Source organism: Papilio xuthus, unplaced genomic scaffold (assembly GCF_000836235.2).
Source record: "Papilio xuthus unplaced genomic scaffold, Pxut_1.1 DF828142.1, whole genome shotgun sequence".
Lineage (NCBI taxonomy): Eukaryota > Metazoa > Arthropoda > Insecta > Lepidoptera > Papilionidae > Papilio > Papilio xuthus.
In genome coordinates, this window is record NW_013530507.1 from 5339179 (window position 1) to 5361454 (window position 22276).

Genomic DNA, 22276 nt, shown 5'->3' on the forward strand with positions numbered 1-22276 from the left:
ATACTACTAACAAAGAATAGAAGTGATATAGATTGTAAGGTTTTATCTCCATTTTATGTTAAAAAAAACATCAAAATTTTGTTCGAAAATTTATAGATATTGATATTTAGAATGATCTTCAACTTTTGTTTGTGTTTCCATATTTTTTAGCCTCATTTTTTAATTTAATTGTTTTTCAATCTTCACACGAAATGCCGGTTTTGTTACATACTCTATGATGACAAATGACAACCACTAATCCTAGTAATTTTTGCAAAAGTTTACAACATTGCAATATTGTTGACATATTCAGTAATCTAAGGAAAATTTACCTTTATATTTAAAAAAAAACTCACAGAAAGACCCTTTATTTTTAAAACAATAATAATCAAATGTTAGGCCGTAATGTATTTTCCAATAGGATGGCCAAAAGTGTGCAAGAATTTGGAAGCAGATGGAGAGGCAATCAAACAAATAGTGTCAAATAGAGACAAAATACTTTTTGTGTCTTTAACTGATGATTCAATTATTATTTGGTTTTGCAAGGTAAGGTATTTATATAAATCAATACACACTGATACTAGATGTATGATATCATGTTTAGAGTAAAGTGGCAAAATATATTTTGTATTCCCATTTAGTTAAGTTTATATGTGTAAATATATTAATACCAGGTTAATGCTAGGTAGATCACATATACAGATGTAGTAGTGACAGCTTTTCCTAATTCAAATTCAGTTATTAACAGGTATCTAATTAATGAATGCCATAGTAGTGTATGTTGCAATTTATGTTAATGCAGGCTGGAGACATTTTTCCATCACTATGCATATATTATAATTCTATTATTCTAGGATATACATGATTGAATTTAACAAAGTAGTAAGCTTATAATTTTTTTTTTTACAGCCTACTGTACCAATAGTTTATCATAAGCGTAATGCTGATTCCATTCAGCGACTGGGTATCAATGTTGGTGTTGAATGGAAACCTGATTCTTCCATGATTTGTATATCGGTAAGAATTACTTTATTATTAGTGGATAAATATTAGTTTTTTTAAAAAACAATCAGGTAAAGTAAAGACAAAACTATTAAACTCCATTTCTTCATGAATTGCTCATATCAATTGGTAAAAAAATTTCAGACACAAGAAGGTCATTTAATCATCTACAATGTGGAACCGCAGAGTGAACAGACAGCGTACAATCAATTTGACCCACCTACAGCTAGCCTACGCAGGGATTCAGCTGAGCTGTTTGTTAAAGAGATGATACCATCACTTAAAATAACATTGGTAAGTTTTATCCATACATAAATACAAATACAAGTCAAACCTGGATAAAATGAATGTGGATAAGCAAGAAACCTTTATAAGCATCACTTGCTGTCCAGTCTTAATGGAAAACTTTTCAAAAATAATATGAAATCTAGTTTATTTGTTTTTAATTCTTTTATCCTTCTAACTGTGGGTTTCATTAACATAAATCTTTTATAAACATATGGTCATCCCTTTCATTATCTTTGACAAAACAGAGATAACAACATGTTTTAAATGAGGATTTTGGTCTCAGAAACACTTAATTAATTACATTATGTTTTTCAATACTTGTCCTAATAAGATAACATCTACTGTAACTTCCGTTAAAAGCATGATAGTTTAGCCTAAAATAATTTGAAACATCATTTAAATATTAACTCAACTGACACATATTTCATTTATAATGTTACTTCTGACTCCATACTAATATTATAAATGTGAATGTTTGTCTGCTTTTATATATATAATAGGTAGAATAAGTTGAATTTAAGCAGCAGTACATAATGTAAAGTAATTAAAAATACATGAATATGATAAATATCTGTAAAATTATTGGTATATGGAATTATTACAGTCTTTGATACATCTAATTTTATAATAGTGTAAATTAATTTCAGTATAAAGAAGTCCTAGTATGGGATGGACAAATAACTCGTATGTGTTGTATATCCGGTACAGAGATTTTAGTGTGTACCACTCGCGCTCATCTGCTCAGGTACAGATGGGATGGCACACAGAATAGAGACTACTGCTTAGATCTAGGACGGATACCATTCTCTATAAATCAACAAGTTTCCAAAGGTAATATATTTTTTTTACTTTTTCCAATTCATAAGTTGTAATTTTTAAACATCTGATCGGTAGAATGCCTCTGACTTATGTTTATCTGTGTATTTATAAAAATTTACCAGAAAAATTTACCAGAACAGATGTACCCTAAGTACAGTCAGGGAAACTGGTGGTGTTCAACCTTGGAAGTGGTTATTAACCAATGGAAAACAGCTTTTTAATGGGTTTGTAGAAAAAAGAGATGGTCAGTAGTATACGACTAATTGCTTTTTACTATTATCCCGTCATTTGGGCAACTCATTGCTACCTATTGATTAATTAAAAAAAGGAGCTTGTCTCGATGCAAGAAACAAGGTAATCTTTCTGTTGGTGGAACACTGCGGTCTTCCGCGACTGTACTCTGTTGTTCTGTTCAATTTGTTAAAAAAATGATGTTCATGTAAATTGGTTGTTTGCTTTGACATAAGCACTTCCAACTAATTAGTTATTTACTTTCAGCTGAACCTATCCTTGAAGATAACACACATGTAAATGACATTGAATATTCCCCATTAGTCTGTGGCTTTGGCATCACTCTGAACGATGGCCGGGCGGCATACCTTACAGCACCTAACCTCAAATTTGATCCAAATGTAAGCTTTTAACCAATACCTTTGCTGTAGTTTTTACCGCATTTAATGATTGTTTAAATAATTTACACAAGTATATATAAATATAAGGTTTATAATAAATTGAAGCTAAAAAAAAATTTTTGATAAAAATTTCACTTCTATATTACTAAATTCAAGACAAAGGAAATGTGTTATGAAGGGTTAGAAGTAAATTAAAAAAAAAATCAATGTATTTGTAGAATTATGTATATATTTTATCTGTCTGATTGATGTATTTATTAAAATATATTTTATTCAACCAGATTTTATTGGATATGGAACTATGGGTAAGAAGTTGCTTACACTCGAGTGGTAACATTTTAAATTCATAGTTGCTAGTTCCTAATGTCCCCTAAAATCTAAAGTTTATTGAATGTATTATATGCTAATAAATGTATATATGTTTATTTAAATAATAGTTTTTTTTTGTTAAAGATTATAAATTTTTTTCAGGCAGTACAAGGAATTTGGGCTCCGGGTATAGATGATGCAACATGTGCAAGAGTTAATCATAAGTTCAGACTTATTGCTATTGGCAGAAGAAAGTAAGTATTTTTAGAAATTATTGGTTAAAATCCATTAGAGCGAATGGCGCGTTACTTACTAAATGAATATTGTTTCAGTTCACAAGTGGACGTGTTTACGATAGACGAAGTGACTGGTGGTTTGGAGTTGTCGCATACTATGGTTCTCAGCTCAAAAGATTTTCCTGGCGATCCTGGACCTGTGAAGTGTATTAGGTATGTTTTCAAAACTTATGTATTAAGCTATTCCAGCTATAGATACACATAAGGGATTCTCCTTTTTTTTACTAGTAGGCAGCTTTTTTAAATACCATTGGTTTCAATGGAATTTTAAAATTTGAAAGTTAAAAATTATATAGGAATTGAATGTGAATATAATAGAGATTGTATCATAGAATTTATTGGTCTAATAATATAATTAGTATATATGTGTTAATGTTAATAGTTAAATATATAAATGTAAGGAGGCGTGTTAGGTTTATGGTACATTTATATATGTTTTGTACTGGCAACTTTGTGTACTCTGTTCGCTGTTTTGAAAAGATGTCTTGGCGTTGTGTGTAAGAAAATAAAGATGATTAAACAATAAGAAAAGTGTTTTAACAGTTACAATATACTATTACTAATATTTTAAAAGCGAAATTTTGGATGTATGGATGGATAGATGTTTGTTAGAAGGTATTTCAAGAACATAGATGGATATCGCTGTCTGGGTACACGTAGGGTACTCATTTTTTTTAATTCGCAAGTATAGCATAAACACATCAAAATATTGAGAAGCTTAGATCTAATCATAGTAAAATTAAAAACCAAATTACTTTTGAAGTGGAATGTTTATCATGTCGTCTTCTTATACAACCCCCTCGGATCCGTCTTCCGATCTTAGGAGTTCCTAGTCTTCATCGAGCACTATGACATTGTCTGTTTTAGATGGACGGCGGACGGTCGTGCGGTTGCTGTGAGTTGGGAGCGCGGTGGTATATCAGTGTGGAGCACATTCGGTGCTCTGCTCATGTGCTCGCTGGCCTGGGACTACGGTCTCAGTCAGGATCTCAGCAAACACAACCCACTTGTCGTATCCAGTATGGTCAGTTACTATTACAGACAAGAATAGTCAAATTATTTGTTAAAATTTTATTTAGGTGTATCAATTGAAGGGCCTTAGTATGGTCGAACCCGATAAGAGATCACGATACATTTTTGATAATAACATTGTTACGAAATCGATTTGATTTTTGTAAACCTTTTATTGTAATCGAAATAATTTTCTAACGGATATAAAAGATCGATTATTGGTTCGGCTATACGTCGCATAATTGACTGGTAGTAATTGTTTTTTTTTGTTATTACTCTTTATATTTGTAAATGTTTACAATAGGTTTTATTTGCAGGAATGGGCTACAGAAGGCTATCAGCTGTGGATGGTGAAAGTTGAAAGTGATACAAGTTCGAATTTAATACAAATGGATTTTGTTAAAAGTCCCCTCAGTGTAAATCCATGTATGGTGAGTCTAAATTTAACTTGAAAATAATATTTTTTGTAATGGCAACTGTTTTAAGTGATTTAAAAAGTAAAGCAGCTTATTGACATTTTTTTATAATAGCAGATTTTTTTGTTAATTTACTAATATTTCTTGTACCGACTACGCTCTACTCTCTCAACTGATTGCCAATCCATAGCCAATAGTCTAATACGACTATTGGCTATTTTATTAACTTTTGTAATTTTTGATCTTTAATTTGATGAGGAAAATTTATGGCGCGAAAGTGAACGTCAGCGTAGGGGTCGTCCCAGACAGACTTTTACAGCATTAAAAACACACGAAACCGACGTCCATACAAGCATGTGTAGATGTATGAATATAGAAGAGAGAGTAGTGTGTCACGACCCCGCCAAATGGAAATCCGTAGTCCCTGCCTACCCCTTTAGGCTACGGGCATTTTTGTTGTTATAAATTTTAAATTATTAATTTCAGAGTAATCAAAGGCATTTATATTTACAAGCAGATGACAAACTTTATGTCAACTTAGAAGATAATCTAACAAGGAAGACGAAAATAACAATGATTGATTCATCCGATTACCAAGAGAATGGTCTACCGGACCAGCATACGCTGGAGTATGATAAGAAAGCCAAGTACAAAGACTTTGTGGATGACAACGAGTGCAGGAAACAATGGATAGTGTTGCCGTTACCAGCTACATATATAGCTACCAATTGGCCGCTTAGGGTAAATTTTGAGCCCTAACATTTATAATAATATAGTCGAATCTGGGTAAGTGAGAACTGGGACAATGGATAAACTCTATGCGAGAGCTATTGTCCGGTTTTGACGTTTTTAGCCCATAAGTGAGGAAAATATTGAGGTGTCTTGGATTCTCATGTATCCAAGTTCGACTGTAACTTTAAATTTTAATCAAATTTGATGAAAAAGATATTGTGAATCTATAGAAGTAGAGTTAGATTATTTTGGTACCTAATTTTATGACTATGTTTTTAACTCTTTTCCTAAATAAACTTGTTTTAATAGCAAAAGCTGATAAAACCTCTTAGTGTTTATTAGTTTTGTTCAAACACATCACTTTAGCCATTTGCTTGTTTGCTTCCTCGTTCTAGTCTTGGAAACAAACTAATACTAAATACATATTGTACATTAACCGTTGGTTTCCGAGACCAAAATCTCCAAAAGACCAAGTCTCAGAAACCCACGGTTACTAATACAATTTATGTATTGTTCTTGTTTTAATACAGTACAGTGCTATAGACGATGCGGGTGTGAACGTGTGCGTTGCGGGGCGTGCCGGCCTGGCGCACTACAGCTGTGCCTCACGTCGCTGGAAACTGTTTGGTAACGAGGCGCAGGAGAAAGACTTTGTCGTCACTGGTGGCATGCTCTGGTGGAGGGACTACATCGTTATAGGTAAACGAGCTATTACTGATTTGTAAGAAAATATAAAGATTATGAATAAAATGTATTTTTAAATAGATTTATTTGAACCTTCTCTCTCTCTCTCTCTTTCTATCTCTCTCTCACACACTCTACTCTTTTTATTGACACAGTGTTGATATGTGTTATGTGATTAGCTTATGATGAAAAATTTTGTTCTAACAATAATTATGGCAAGAAATTGTACTGAAAATTAAGACAATTTAATTTGTCAGGTTGCTACAGTATCTTGGATGGGCACGACGAGATCCGTTTCTACCCGCGCGACGCGAAGCTGGACAACAGGTTCGCTAAGATGGTGCGTGCGCAGGCGCAGGTGTACGCACTCGACGCGCTCGACGACCAGCTCGTCGTCTTCTCTGCGGACGCGCTCGTCACTATATACGAACTCAGTGTTGAGAAGAGTTAGTTATCTTATTTTGTTATTGATTATTTTTAATACTTATGAATCACTAGCTATTGCCTGCGACTGTGTCCGCACGGAATTAAAAAACTTAATTAGTAGCCTGTGTTCTTCCAGACTATGTTCTACATTTATGTTAAATTTGTGTAGATATCTTCAAACATCCATCCATCCATCTAAACATATGCATTTATAATATTAGTCAGATTATTACGTATGGCCCTCAGACTTGTTATTTAATATAATTTCATGTGAGAAATCTGTACTGGTTAAGTCAGACAGACAGAAGGACAAAAAAATTAATCCTATAAGGTTTCCGTTCTTTTCGTTTCGACCTACGGATACCTAATAAAATTTAAAAATATATCACGAGCAAGGCATTTGTGGCAAATTTTTTACAAGATTTCTTGTACACAGATGGTGGTGTCGAGATGCGTTGTGTGCAAGCTGTAGATATATCTGCGCTGTCGCACCCCGCGTGTGTAGTGTCTGCGGCGCTGTGTCGTCTGCAGGAGCAGCCGGGCCCGCCACACCTCGCACACCTCGCCCGTCCTCACCAACCCACGCATCCGCAAGCCACGCCCCTAGCACCGCACTCGCTGGTCAGTAAATCACCAAATAGTCATCATCATCTCTATACGTCTCCCCCCTCGGTGGAGACCCTAAGTTAGGGGTGATTGGGCCATAGTCAACCACGTTGGCCCAATGCGGTTTGGTTGACATCACACATATCTTTGCATTTCTTCGCACATAGCGCAGTAAGAATAGTATATGTTCCTTCACCAATAGTAAATATTATGAACTAGCTGCCACTCGTGACTCCGTCTGCGTGAAATTTAAAAAAAAAACGCAAAATTAGTAGTCATGTTCTTCCGGGCTATGTTCTACATCTATGCCTCGTTTCAGCGAGATCCATTGTGACGTTCTAGAGATATCTTCTAACATCCATCCGTCTCAATATTCGCATTTATAATATTAGTAAAATGAGTGTGCTGGTTGGCTTGTACTTTTTGTCTCTTTCTCGCATAAAACTTTGTTTTCCAATTTATTCACCCCATCAGGTTTATAGCGTGAAAATTTACAGCATATAGTTTGTTGTAAGTGTAGGGCTCTTTGCTAAAAAACACAATTCAAAAATTTGCTGTGATTCCTGACATCCTAATGCAAATACATGTGTGTTATCGTTTTATTGTATTATTATAGAGAGATTTCATACATGACGACTTTTAGTAATTCTTATATACCATGAACAAATGTACTATATGCAAATACTGTACATGTGTTAATATTTAATTTGTATGTAGGTAATAAATGCAAGTGGGAAATTGATGATGGTGCAGAGAGAGGAATACGACGTCGACGAAGACAACAATCCGGTAAGACTTATTCTAGTGTAGGTGTGTAAATATATAGGGGCAGATCAATAACTATTTGTTTAAATTCATTATAAAAGTTTATTTACATTCGTATATTTAAATCAGGTACACTTCTCTAGTCTGGATATACCAGAAATCTTAACTTCTAAGACCTATGTGTACTTTTACACGTGCTTATTTTATACAATGTGCAAAAACACACAAGTGTCGCGAGTAACTAGTAGGTTACTTATACATATAGAAGTTACAGCTTACTGTTATGTGGCACAGGATATAGTTATCCTTAATGCTTAGTCTTAATTGTCAGCGTTTTACCATCTAGAGCTATGGGACCGGTGGCCCATCTCCGGACTATGTTTCCCTTGTGACCGTACGAGGTGCCGGACACCGACACCCACGAGGGTTGTTGAGCTTGAATTGGGTACGGAAGGTAGTCCAGTGTTTGGTATTGCGCTAGGAGAGGCGTGGTCTCCAAATATTGCGTTAGGAGTTGTCCGTGTTCAATTGGTTCTTCAACCGGCGCTGGTAAGGGTGCAGGTGCAGGCGCGGCGTAGTAAGATGGCTCCTCTATTATCGGAGCAATGGGAGCGATCTGCTGGTAAGCAGGGAGCGGCGCCTGGTATTCGTAGGTCGGTGTGTACAACACCTGTTCTTGTATCTTAGGTGCGATTTGTCCGTAAACAGCCGACACTGAATGTACATTGGGTCCGGATCTCTTGACGACCGCGTTGAAGCCACGCACGGCGTCTGCGGTGTATTCCACGACTCGTACGTTACCGTCTGGCTCCACTAGGGAATAGGAGCCCCTGACCACGTCGCCGTCACGTTTTTCCCATTGAGCTTTGTTATCGCCGGTTGACGGGTCGTTGACGGCGTAATTGAACTCGTAATTCGGGTTCGGCTGAAAAAATAAATATTAAGCCATAACACTGAGGTAGCCGTTGACTGTTATAGTCCGTTATCTAGACTATATCTTTTTCTGAGTATCAGAGAAAATAGAAAATTAATATTTGGTAATTAGGCAGTAAATTAACGGTAGTAAATCGTTACGCACAATCTTGTCGACAGTCGCATAGGTTGCGTATCCGAGCGATTGCCCGTACTCCGACGCCATCGCAACGGATGCCATAAGGCAACATACCTGGAATTTAAACAACCGTTTAAGTATTAAACATCAATATTCAACGCCGTTTACTCTAATTATCTTACTAATATTATAAATGCGAAGGTATAACCTAAACGGCTTAACGGGTTTTGATGAAATTTGGTACACATATCTAGAGTCTAGAAGAACACATAGGCTATTTATTAAGTTTTCTTTTAATTTCACGCGGACGGAGTCGCGGTCGACAGCTTATAGCTAACAGTAGGTAAATTAAACAAATGACATTTCTTCCTATTTGAATGTATGATAAAAAGTGACGACTCTTTCAATAGAAATATTTAAATCGACAAATATATAATTACCGTTAAATACTTGTTCATTTTGCTGACAAGGTATTCCAGTAAGCAATTGAAGTGCACTGTGTTTTTGTCATCGAACAGTAGCATTTTATATAGCACTAATTATTCCGACGGGTGTGCGTCGCGCCGGTTTTGTTGGCCATCTCGTTTCCACGGATGGTTTGACATGTGTGCTTTTCTGCGTATTCTAGTATAATTTAACGGACCCCGCGCTCATAATAGAGTTACGTGTTATGTCTTCAATTGTTTTTCCTTGATTAAATTAAAAAATAATTCGTGTTATAAGGATGAGATAACGGTCACAGCTCAGTGGTTGTACTATGAATCTTGCGACGAGGTTCGATTTCTATCATATAACAAAGGTTTTTATTTTCCATTAATAATTAATTTTTAAAGTAAAACCGTATGTAGTTGTTTGTTCTAAAAAGGATTTACTATTTATGTGTATTACAGTTTGTTTAATTTTCCTTTAAAGGTCTAAATAAGAGGGGGGTGGTGTGAATATGTTTGTAGAAATATTTTACACAGCTTAGATACGAATACGAAGTCTAGAGACTTGACACTTAAGGGTTTTGTTACAACGTATGAGAGCACCATGGAATTATTTTACGAAATTCATACCTTAAATGTATGGAAATGGAGTAATTGCTTGGAAGTTTTTACGGAGCCATTTTATTGTTTCAACAGAATTACTTAAAAATTATATAGAACTCTTTTCATAACAAATAATTTACTGCCCGTTTCAATGTTCATATTAAATTTATCCCGTTCATGTTTGTACCTAGAATTTTTTTTCTAAGCTTAGATACGGGGAATATATATAATTCTATAATTTGATCGACCTTCGGCTATTTTTATTATCTTTGCGATCTAACATATACAACTTAATAGATAATTTGTCCTGTCCGAAACTTTTGCATGTCCTTTGATGTTTATTTATACGCCTTAACACTGCTATACCTACATTTCTTGCTCGTATTCTACAAGGACCCATGCTTTAACTCCGTACAGAAGAATGAAGAAAATTTAATAATGCGCTTGCATCTCGTCGCATCCTTAGTACCGCCTTTTATTTCTCAGAAGTGTCTAAATCTGAAGAGAATGTTTCAGACTTGTTCTACGCCGCATGTTATTTGATATTAATATCCTGTATAATTTATATGTTTTTTTGCCGATTTCAATAAGAAACAAGTTATCAATTCGTCTGTGTTTTAAAGTAAGAAAAAGAGTAAAGCTAGAAATCTCTGCATCTACTCAGATCTTGTTATGTTTCAGTGTCTTAAGGTTTAGAACGACAAGATTATCTGTCCTGGCAGACATAAGATAAACTAAATTAAGACAGCACAGTAGCGCCACTCTGACAATTCCAAAATGTCACAAGATCCTTATTACACTGTAGCTGTCTTGTATTTTTTCTTTTTATTGTAGTTTTATATCTTTTGTGCCGATACTAACTCCGTTACCAGCGTCTCTATCATCGGGCCAGATACCCTTGTTTAACTATACGCATTTCATTACCACAGAGGGATAGGAAGAATATTGTCTTTACATTTCATCTTTACTAAGGATCTCATCGACGAATTTTGTATCAATACATATTAGGTCTATATTTTATCAAAAAGAATGAAAGAGACGTCAATATGTATTAATACAACTGTAACTGCACTTTCAAAACTAAATTGCCATTGTTAAAAGATCAGTATGTAAACATATTCTTATCTCTATTTCTTCTTAGATTATTTGTGCGACGACAATATGTTAACCACGTAATAGTTAACTTTCAAAGCAATATAAATGGACGGTGAAAAAGTAAAAAGCTGATATTCTTATTCTATTCTTTATTTATATTTTTTGTTTTTAAAATCAACATGCAGTCTTTCGGTTTCGTTACATTACTATGTAAAATAATACTATATAATAACATTGTTAGATAAACATATAAACATTAACACATTAAATATATTTTACTTCTATGCAGAAGTAAATATATAAAATGAAAGTTACACCATTCTTTTTCGCAGATCTAGATGGAGGTAGCATAGTTTTGTTTGTCTTGAAGTGATAAATCGGGCTCTTTATATCACCATTCTAAAAGTACTAATTGTTTTTGATGCTATTAAAGGCAGTAATTTTTGCTAACATTTTACGACAAAGTTGCAACAAACTTTTTTACATAACTCGTTAACTAAAACTTAAATCTGATTTTGATGTAACAAAGATAACTAGATCGAATAGACTAGATACCTTTTACGGATAACATCGTAAAAAATTATGTAGATAATAGGCATTGTAATTCAATTTTTCTTCTTTATGACTAATGTTTTAACGTTTTGTAATGATATAGGTCCAGTTGTCCACTCATGTAATTTGCCGTTTACATATTTCTTGCTAAAGACAGTAGCGTAGGGCCCTTGCGCCACCGGACCGTTAAGCGGCACCCAGCCACCGTAAGATCTGGTGACAGGGTCCCATGGTAGACTCCAGTGACCTAAAGATGTCACTTTTGGGAGACCTATCGCTAAAGGTGCGGCGCCGAAACCATAGTTAAAACTGGAAATAATGGAATTTTTAGGACCGCTGTTTGTGACCGTAGAAATGCTGACTGGAGTAATATCAACCACGGGTACAACTTTAACAGGTGCCTTAGACTTAATGGGTACTGTTCCATGACTTGTTTTTGTTATGATGGTAATTGGATGTACATTATTGCCGATTTTCTTGACCACTGCGTTGAAACCTTTTAAATCATTCGCGGAATATTCCACCACCCGAATGGTACCGTCAGGTTCTCGTAAAGAGTATGCGCCGTTGACGACATCACCGTCCCTTGCTTCCCATTGCGCTTTGTTGTCTTTTGTTATTGGGTCGTTTATGGCATAGTTGAAGCCATAGCGAGGGTAATCCTGTGAACAGATTAATCTTTATAACTAAACTTTCCACTTTATAAATTCACTGACATTAATTTTTATATAGATTTCCGAGATTCGTATAAGATTGGAACGTTACAAAATGTACATTACGAAAAATGAGGTTGAATAATACTTACGTATTCGGAGACAAGAGTCTTCCGTGATACGGCGGCACCCGAAACAAATGCCACCGCCAGGGCCGTCAAACTTAGTGTCTGAAAAAAATCCAATCAGAGTTATCGTGTGGAACATTTCAACTAATAATCTCGTAGTAATAGGACAATAGAATTAATGAACTGTCATATCTTTAGCAATTGTTTTTGCTAAATCAAAACTCGTCTGTTATCAGTCATAATAAATCGACCCTGTAAACGAAACAAATGTAAGAAAATGATACGTTTTAATTACCATCAAAAGTCGATTCATGTCGATAGAGTTGGTCGTTCTACTGTTGAATGTGTGATTTATTGGGCGTAGTGTGTTTATATGCTTATCGAGAACGATGCCGGCAGTGTAATGCTAGGGGTGGCCACCTCGCTACTTCTTTATAGGTACGTGTCTGATATAAGCACGACCCGTTTTCATCGGGTTTCGGCCGCGAGTTATGCGACTCTGATGCGTAATCCGCATTTACTGATTGTTTTTTGTATCATACTTTTGTTTTTGTTATGAGCCTAAAGAGAGTGGGAAATAACTCGTATTTTTATACTAATTATGTTTTGAACACTCATTTATATACAAGTTTTTACTCTGAGAAAGAAGAATTTGCCTAAACATAGATAGATTTCTATACTTTTTTATTTAGCAGTTACTGAATACATTACCTATCTGCTTATATATGTTTACATAAAATGTCACGCTCAAATGAACGCCGAAGAAATTAAACTCAAACACGTATACAACTTGTTTGTAAGATAATTTACAAATGTTCGCATAATAAAACATAATTTTTTAAATTTTAAGAAGAGTCGCTGAAAGTTGTTGACTCTCGAGTGGAAAATAACAATTATTTGAGAATTTTTTAACATCTTTAACTTTATTTAACTTGAGATTAAACCTGTAATTAGGTCGGGCAAATCTTATATGTTTTCGTAGCTCCTCTACGAATCGACGTAGCATCTGTTTAAGATGTTAATGTTATAAAAAATATTTTTCTTAGAATATTGTTTGACTGATAGTTACTTATGCAAATATAAATAAATTAACAGGAGAATGAGGTTAAGAGAAACAAAAAATATGTCACCACACAGTGGCTGATGTCTTATCAGTGCAGCTTTATTTCCAACTAATTTAAATAACATATTTTTACCCTAACACTTACACGATTTGACACTAATGCTCTTACAATTTTAGAAAGGACCAGGTATAAGAGTTTTTTTGGTAGCGGCAGCTAAACATGTCGTCAAGTTCATACCATCGTCTTTCTTGCTGCGCTCAGTGTTTATATCCCAAACCCAGGCTGTCCCATGATGCTCCATGAGCATCGTATCCAAGGTCGTATCCGTTACCTGCTAGCAAAGAATCTTTCAGCAAGTAATCCCCCAATGAGATCGAGGGTAGTTGCTCCGTACCTTTCAGTAACGGCCATGGAGCTAACAGACCTGGGTCCAATAGAGGCGATAATTTAATAGGCGCGGCAGGAATAGATAACGATTTGTAAATAGGTTCGGCTAGGATCGGATTGGGTAGGGGTGCCTTCTCATAAGATTGAGTAATTATAGGTTGTGATATGATTGGGGCTTTATAAATGGGACCCGTATATATTGGGGCGATCGGCGCTATCGGTGCCACCGATTTTACAATTGGCGCAGCTTTGTATAAAGTCGATGAGGAGACGGCTCCGCCGTAAGATGATCCGCTGACTAAAGGCGCGCTGGCAAGCGCCTCGATTTTGGCCACCGATCCCACGCTGATAGGGGTGACGGCAGGTCCATTGCTCAGCAAGGGAATGGGCGCCTTGTATATGGGCGCCGCGACGGGGTGTAGATTGGGCCCGATGCGTTTCACCACAGCGTTGAAGCCGGACTTTGCGTCTGCCCAGTATTCCACGACCCGTATGCTACCGTCGGGCTCCACCAGCGAGTACGCGCCTGTCGTATAAATATTTATGAAGTTTCGACAGATAAAGAATGATATTTATTCCAATAAAGGGCATTAAGATAATTTAAACTTACCTTTAACCGAGTCTCCGTCTCGTTTCTCCCATTGCGCTTTGTTGTCTCCGGTGTGCGGATCTTTTACTGCGTACTCGAAGGCATAACTTGGATACGTCTACAAACAGGAGAATACATAATATCCAGTTCGAACATAGTATAATCGATTCCATTCAATATATATTAAACTTTAAAAGCAGCAGTTGTCCGATGTTGTCAAGGGCAATGGCAACTCAAATATGACAACACTCACATAGTAGTCAACAGAGGAATGCCCTGGGGCGTAGATGAGTCCGTCTAATGTCCCATCAGCGTTGCTAACTGCTGTCAGGGCAAGAAGGCACGTTACCTAGATAATTATAAAACAACACTTTAATCCCGTATCATTGAAAAATACATATTTATCTTGTCTAAACAAAAAACACACGAACCGCTAAATATAGTTTCATTTTTTTTGCGAGGCGCTGTGGCCACGTGGTGTGCAAAACTGGTACGTAGTTGTTTATGCTGGACCATTTATAGGCGATTGTTTAACACGTCCGTGTCCTGGCGTGAAGAGGATATGGAGCGGGTGCGCCCGCGCCGCCCGTGTCCGCTCCACGAGCCTTGCATCATGCTTCCACATTTTCAAACAACCTTCGATCGGTGAAAACGCGATATGTACTGTATTGATACTAATGTCGATATTAACAAGACCAGGAACTTTGAATTAATTTAATTAACGTTACCTTTAATCAGTGTAAAATTTTATTGAGTGTGAAGTATTTTACCTACAACAATGTATGTAATTATTTTATAATAACTCTTATTGATTAAGGGATTATGAGAGTTGTGTGTCCTAAATTCATTATCAAAGATTTGTATGTATCAAGAACAAAAAATTTCTATGTCATGTCACTACACGATTACAGTGTTTTGTCATCCATTATTAGTAAAGGCAAAATTGTAGAGAATATTAAATTGCAGTTATTTACTTAGGACTGCACTGTTTATGAAATTGCATACAGAAATGGCAGCATTTAAATAATTTCAGCATTTTATATTATCCTTACAGTTGTGTTGAGGTAACTAAGTACCGATATCATGTGAAGCGTAACCAACGTACATGCAATAACAGCGAGGAACCAGCGAATTATGATTTGCTCTAATTACGAGCAGCGCTGACCCCGAGACTAACAACCGGTAAACTCGCGCTAAAGGACTCACATACGACTAATTGTCAGAATTTAATACGGATCTTCCGAAAATTCCTAATTATTAAATTATAAAATATCCTGTTATGAACATAATTTATCTTTGAAAATTCGTTATGTCTTTTATGTTAACGTTACTACTTTAAAAACATTGCTATTCATGGAAAACTAGCTTAATGTCTATTATGAGACTGGACTCTTAAACTTTTAAATACAGTACGATTAAGTTTAGGGTTAACTAATTGTCGATGTACAGTTATGAAATAAGAGCGACATTCCAAATTGCAACTGCGTAGCCGCGCGTGAAAACATTCCTAATCAATACGCAAATAAGATTTGTGCAACTGTATGTATTTGCTATTTGCATCTTTATTAAAATATAGTTTACCTGTAAATTACTGTGGAAGTTAAATCGTAAATTTTTCGAAAGGAAGCACTAAGCGACAACGCAACAAACACATGAATTCTTGAATAAAGGTGGAATTGTATGTAAGAAAAATGAGAGGTGTAATAAAGAGTGAAAGGTCCCTTTTTTCTTCGTAAATGTGCCCCCGTGCTCAACCCACCTGAAACAAACGGAAGCATGTACGAAGACCATAATTACTGTGTTTGTAGGCGTACAGCTGCCTGCCGGCGACAGTGCTGGCGTCTTGCGTGGAAAGCGTATGGTCGTGCGGTGGCGCGCGCCAGCAGACACAATTGTCGCGTGCGCTTTGGCTTTGGTGCGGCGCGCTCGGCGCCCGAGTCTGGCTGCCGCTGCTGCCGCGCGACGCCACCCGTCGCCCCGACTCCTCTCGCCATACCTTTATGGCCAAACGCATCATGCTCCCTTTCCATCTTAATATATACCCTCTTAGTGAGTAATGCCATTTGAAACATATTATTCGCATTAGCATTAACTAACTTAATATAGATATGACGTCTGATAGAGATACACCCTTCGTAGAAAAAGGTCAGGAAGATGATGAGTAAGAATACGTTTATGTGATGTACTATATAGTATGATTTTATCTTCCTAGCAATTCTCTTCGATGACGCCATACTGCTTGGAGCAGAAAATGACACAACCCTTTATGCATCAGACTCCAACTCCGTGTTCTCTTTGCCATTCTGTGTCGTCAATAGAACGGTAAGTGTACACGTACAACGAGATTATTTATTATCCTAAAAAAGAGTAAAACTTTACATATATGTGTAATATTACAGAGTCAGGTGTACCTGCATCAAATCTTACGTCAACTGCTGCGTCGTAACCTGGGCTACCACGCGTGGGAGATAGCCCGCTCATGTGCGCAGCTGCCATACTTCCCGCACTCGCTGGAGCTGCTGCTGCACGAGGTGCTGGAGGAGGAGGCCACCAGCAAGGAGCCCATACCCGACGCACAGTTGCCCAGCGTCATTGAATTTGTTCACGAGTTTCCAGTCTATCTACAGGTGAGTCAACATATAGTTGATTATCATAATTCATACTAATATTATAAATGCCAATGTTTGGATGGATAGATAGATAGATACATTTTTGGGTATCTCCAGAACAGCTGAACGTATCTCGATGAAATGAAATAGTTAGAACACATTGGCTACTAATTATGTTTTTGTAAATACCGCGCGGACGAAGTCGCGGACGTCAGCTAGTACTTCATGAGAAGTAATAGTCTCAATGTTCGTGCTGCTTATTTCCATGTTTTTTTTTTAGTCAAACTCCATACTAAATTCATTGAATTGTTTTTGAAACATAGTGAATAGTTAGTTAAATGATTGCTGTTGAGTACAAAGTTAAAACTAACTTTAAAATATATTTTTAGACAGTGGTACAGTGCGCTAGAAAAACAGAAATAGCTCTGTGGGCGTATCTGTTCTCTGCGGCCGGCAAGCCCAAGGAGCTGTTCCAAGAGTGTCTGCAGAGGAAGATGCTGGACACCGCCGCATCATACCTCATCATACTGCAGGTTAGTTATATATATACTTTGTAACAGAACACTGCATTGACTAACTTTACTAATATTATAAATGCGAATGTTTAGATGGATGGATGGATGTTTGTTTGAAGGTATCTGAAGAACCGCTGAACAGATTTTGATGAAATTTTGCATACATATGGAACATAGTCTGGAAAACATACATAGGCTACTCATTAAGTTTTTTTTAATTCCCTGAGGACAGAGTCGCGGGTGACCGCTCATATATTTCTACATATGACATCCCTTTCATTATCTTTGACAAAAAAGAGACAGTTATATATATTAATATAAATATCACCTTAAACAAATCCCAATCATTTAACCTATGCTTTTTGTTGTCCTTGAATTAATTTAAAAATAAGTACAATATTTTTATTCATTATGGTGAAGGTGCATATAAATGTGTCTAACAGAGTGTTTTTCGTTTATATGTAACTGGATGAATTATTGTTATTTTCAGATTTCAAAGGTAATTTTTGTTATTCCATAAAATAAATACACTATAATATTTATGAATATGTATTCACAAATGCGTTTTCCTTAGTTTTATGTTTGAAATTTAATTTGCTTATTATTAAAAGTAGAAGTATTTAATAAGTTGGATATAGTTATTTGTATTTATAAGAAGCCTTGGCTCTTTATTTAAATTTACTTGTGTTAAAATATTTAGCTTTTACGTAAAATGTATATAATATTTACATTAAAATAATTTACCATAATACTAAAACACGCATTTAAAGTTATACCAAAGTTATTTTGTAGTTGTAAAGATTTTGCTTGTATTTGTTGCATAGAAATATATTTAAGAATGTTTGAAAAGTCTCATAGTCTCTGCATAATCCATATGTATATGTTTTCAGAACCTGGAGAGTTCTGCTGTGAGCCGGCAGTTAGCCACGCAACTGTTGGATACAGCGCTGCAGCATGAGCGCTGGGATCTCGCCAGGGACCTTGTACGCTTCCTCAGAGCCATAGGTATGTTCATACTGTTAGGAAGAAAATCCGACACTGTGCCGGTGTATCGGCGCAACACTAGCCTTAAGAAAATATCGACGTTTATGTCCCCTCACTAATCAATCTGACACTTGACTTGGTAATAAAAGCGAGCCATTCGCTCCAAATGATTCTAATTAATACTGTCTAAAAATACATATTATACTTATTAATTTGTTTGTTGTCTGTTTGTAGTGTGATTTTATTGTGGATATATGTACATTTATCGTCTATGTATAGATCCAAACGACGTGGACTCACCGCGCAATTCTGTGAACGTGCAGGCCAAGTACGGTCAGATAGTGCAGCCGCAGACCGTGCCTAACGCGGAGGATCTCTCTGTTATACTCGGCACAATGCAGGTAATCGTATTCCTTTAAAATATATCAACGAGGCCCTAAAAGTGGCTAAAGCTACAAATTTTGTAAAAAAAAATCTTTATAATGTTCTGTATGGTGTTTAGCTGGCTGGCGGTAGAGGGCGCAGCTTCAGTACGACGGCAGCGCCGCGGGAACCTTCTCCGCCTGCAGCCGCGCCCGCACCCCAGCCCGCGCGCCGCACCGCCGCCGTCAAGCGCAAGAAATCCGTCCCTGCGCGTGCTGACAGGTATTCACAAGAATTGAAGAACAAGTTCTCGCTAAATGTACGACGTATAAACGTAGATAGATTTGACGCTTTTCGATTTAACTCAACAGGGAATCCTACAGCGGCACTGCAGAGGAGTTCTTCATCGATATGATGATTCAGCGTCACGCTCGGTTGCTGCTGTCTACAGCGCGGCTGGTGGCGCTGGGTCGGCTGGCGGCCGCCCTCGACTTGCACCTCGTGGCTTGGCTGGCGGGAGAGCGAGAGCGCGCCGCCCGCGTCGACAGCGCCGTGCTCTGCCTCAAGCGCCTGCATGATGACTTCAACTGGCCATACCCCGTGCTGCAGCAGGGCGATGAGCACTATATCCAGCGCAAGGCCAGCGTAGTACCAAGTCAGTTTTAATATAATTAACATTAATAATTAGTTTGATTAATACCATGAATATATTAAACAAGAAAATCTTCCTGTAGGTCCAAGCACGCCTTCAGCAGAGACGGACAGCCTGTGCGGCGACAGCGGCTATATGAGTCTGTCGTTACGCGCCGCATTGCCAATCGCACTCGGAGCGCCCATTTCACCCGGACCCGTCAGGTACTAATACAAGTACTATGCTTCATATAGTGTTTATTCACGAATTAATTTTAATTACAAATTAAATTGAATAACGTAATTCGTCACTAGAACAGTAGGTCTGTATAATAAAGCTATGATGGTAATATAGTTCAGCGGGTGAGTGCAGCGTGGCGGAGGGCGGGGCGGTGGCATGGGGCGGGGCGAGTGAAGGTGGGGGCGGGGAGGAGCGGCGCTATGCGGCACTTATGGAGCGCCTGCACGTGCATCAAGCAGAACGCGGCGATCACACAGCGCATGTGCGGTTACGGTACGCAACAACCAGTTCATTAGCACAAAAAAACTTAAACAATTAATTATTATCACTACTCTGTTCTCATTTCAGATACTTCTTACAACTAATGACGGAGGCGTCGTGCGTGGAATGGGCACTGGTTGTAGCGGTAGCGCTGAAGGACGCGCTCGCCGTGCTACGCACTGCCAACGCTGCGCGTGCGCATGACGTTAGCGCCGCTGCTGTGCGCCGTCTACGCACTGCCATTATAGACCTCTGCGCGTGGAGCGACGCAGAGTGGTATAGCTTTTTATACTGTTCCCGTGTTTGATTGAATTTTTCCATAATTCAAAAATTAAATATATATTGCATCCGTACTTGATTTCAAGTTTTTACGTTAAAAATATTTTTACATCTTAAATAATTGCAGTCTTGGCTACAAACCGTTCATGATGGCGATTAATAACCAAGTGCCGTTTCTGACGTCTATCATCAATGCGCGTGAACGAAGAGTTTCAATGGTCAAGAACCGTGTGCGTACACCTAGTACAGGCTCCTTAAACTTGGAACTGAAATCTCAGGTAAAATGTTATACTTACTTTATTGGTACTACTGCAGAATATTTTAGATAATACTTACTGGTATCAGTCGTAATGGTGCTTATTATTGTGTTAAATTTCCAGCAAACGCCTCAAGAAGCCATACTGCCACCGCCGCAGAAGGCGCAGGAGGTGTCGAAGCAATCCGTCCGCAAGGAGTCCCCCAAAGTGGCCGCCGACAGTAACCCTACTCCGGCCGCCGTGCCACCTCCCCCAGCTCCCCCCGCACCCTCCAACTGCCGGCTCATGTAGTTCACCACACCCCCCACTCAACACATATCCAACAGCTCAATATACTCGCCAAATGTTTTTAACATTATACTTTTGGACTTTACTAACCAAAAATTTAACAAACACATTTGTAATCTGGCAGAAAATATATCTGATGTTTTTATTTTTTCATCTGTCATCTGTCAAAAGTTTGACAGTGACAGAACTGTTGATGCTTTGGGTATAGAAAATGTAAATCTACTAATTTAAACTAATAATGGAATTTGTGATTAATGTAATTGTATATCGTATAAATAGTAGAATTTTAAATTAAAACTATACAAAATAATTAATAATAATGTGAAATGTTTTTAATATATTTGTGAATTTATTATTCAACTTCTTAGTTGAATTTGATTTTTTCACTAACAATGGGTATATCGTTACAACTTTCTTGGGTCTTTTTGTATGTCTGTATACTTAGTCTCGACTTTTAAACTAATTGAATTAATATTTTCATGGTGCGCTAAAGTCTCAATTTTCCGGGTGTTTCTCGTTGGGCCGTTCGTCCGGTTGAATCCATAGAATCAATCGGCCCAATGGGAAACAACCAATTTATCACCGTTGCTCACAAAAACTATACAGCATTAACTATTCTCTAGTCTTTACTACTTAGTGTTTGTTTTCTTATAGAATCTGTGCAGTCTTATTTATATTTAATTTAATCAATTAGGTTTTAACAATATGTTCTACTTATCATCGGTTTCTGAGACCAAAATTTTAATATGAAACGTGTCATCCCTGTCTTTTTTTGGTAAAACAGAGTTATGTTTTAAACGGGGATTTTTTATTATTTATTAACAGGACAACTTACAGTTCACTAACAATATAATAATTATGTAAATAGAAACTTAAAGCTAATTACAAGTTGACACATGGTAATTTTGATCTCAGAAACCCACGGTTACTGTGGGTTTGATTACAATGACATTTGTTATGAAACATATTGTCGTTTCTGACAATCTCTTTGACAAAATAGAGATAACAATATGTCAGTAGAGCCGAACACACAGTTAAATGTGACATGATAAATTATTTTAAAGAAACATTTTTAAGCCAGTATTTCCAAGCAAACATTCTACACAAATGTGTGTACACTTTATAAATTGTTTTTAACATGTCTCATTTTATTAAAATTATGTTCATAATGGATTTAAATGTAATTTTTATATTTCAATTGAATTATATTTGCTGTTTTAAACATGAAATAATGTTTGTAGTATAGGTAATAAATATTTTAATATAAATTTAATATTTAGTACAATGCATAGTAAAATCACCTTAAAGATATTTAAATTTCTTTATTTTATTTA

General features: G+C 36.7%; 3 protein-coding genes across 3 annotated transcripts; 1 reads left to right on the top strand and 2 right to left on the bottom strand.

The window, feature by feature from the left end:
- Positions 1-258: 258 nt before the first annotated feature.
- Positions 259-21667, top strand: Rich (guanine nucleotide exchange factor subunit Rich). Its single transcript, XM_013307530.1, has 27 exons — positions 259-525; positions 889-996; positions 1126-1275; positions 1917-2100; positions 2587-2720; positions 3192-3283; positions 3362-3478; positions 4193-4349; positions 4654-4767; positions 5239-5493; positions 6015-6183; positions 6426-6614; positions 7031-7215; positions 7918-7989; positions 16324-16564; positions 16728-16837; positions 16915-17142; positions 17514-17657; positions 18530-18644; positions 18903-19024; positions 19126-19268; positions 19358-19641; positions 19721-19841; positions 19972-20130; positions 20206-20394; positions 20525-20675; positions 20778-21667. The coding sequence occupies exons 1-27, from the start codon at positions 385-387 to the stop codon at positions 20943-20945; spliced, it is 4242 nt and encodes a 1413-aa protein (XP_013162984.1). The 5' UTR covers positions 259-384; the 3' UTR covers positions 20946-21667.
- On the bottom strand, positions 8091-9784 carry LOC106114362 (cuticle protein 19.8). The gene is made up of 3 exons (XM_013307532.1): positions 9457-9784; positions 9044-9130; positions 8091-8890 (listed from the first exon to the last, which is right to left on the bottom strand). Exons 1-3 carry the CDS (start codon positions 9538-9540, stop codon positions 8273-8275), a joined length of 789 nt encoding a protein of 262 aa, XP_013162986.1. The 5' UTR covers positions 9541-9784; the 3' UTR covers positions 8091-8272.
- Positions 13617-15207, bottom strand: CPR135 (cuticular protein RR-2 motif 135). Its single transcript, XM_013307531.1, has 4 exons — positions 14947-15207; positions 14769-14864; positions 14537-14633; positions 13617-14452 (listed from the first exon to the last, which is right to left on the bottom strand). The coding sequence occupies exons 1-4, from the start codon at positions 14962-14964 to the stop codon at positions 13797-13799; spliced, it is 867 nt and encodes a 288-aa protein (XP_013162985.1). The 5' UTR covers positions 14965-15207; the 3' UTR covers positions 13617-13796.
- Positions 21668-22276: the final 609 nt, after the last annotated feature.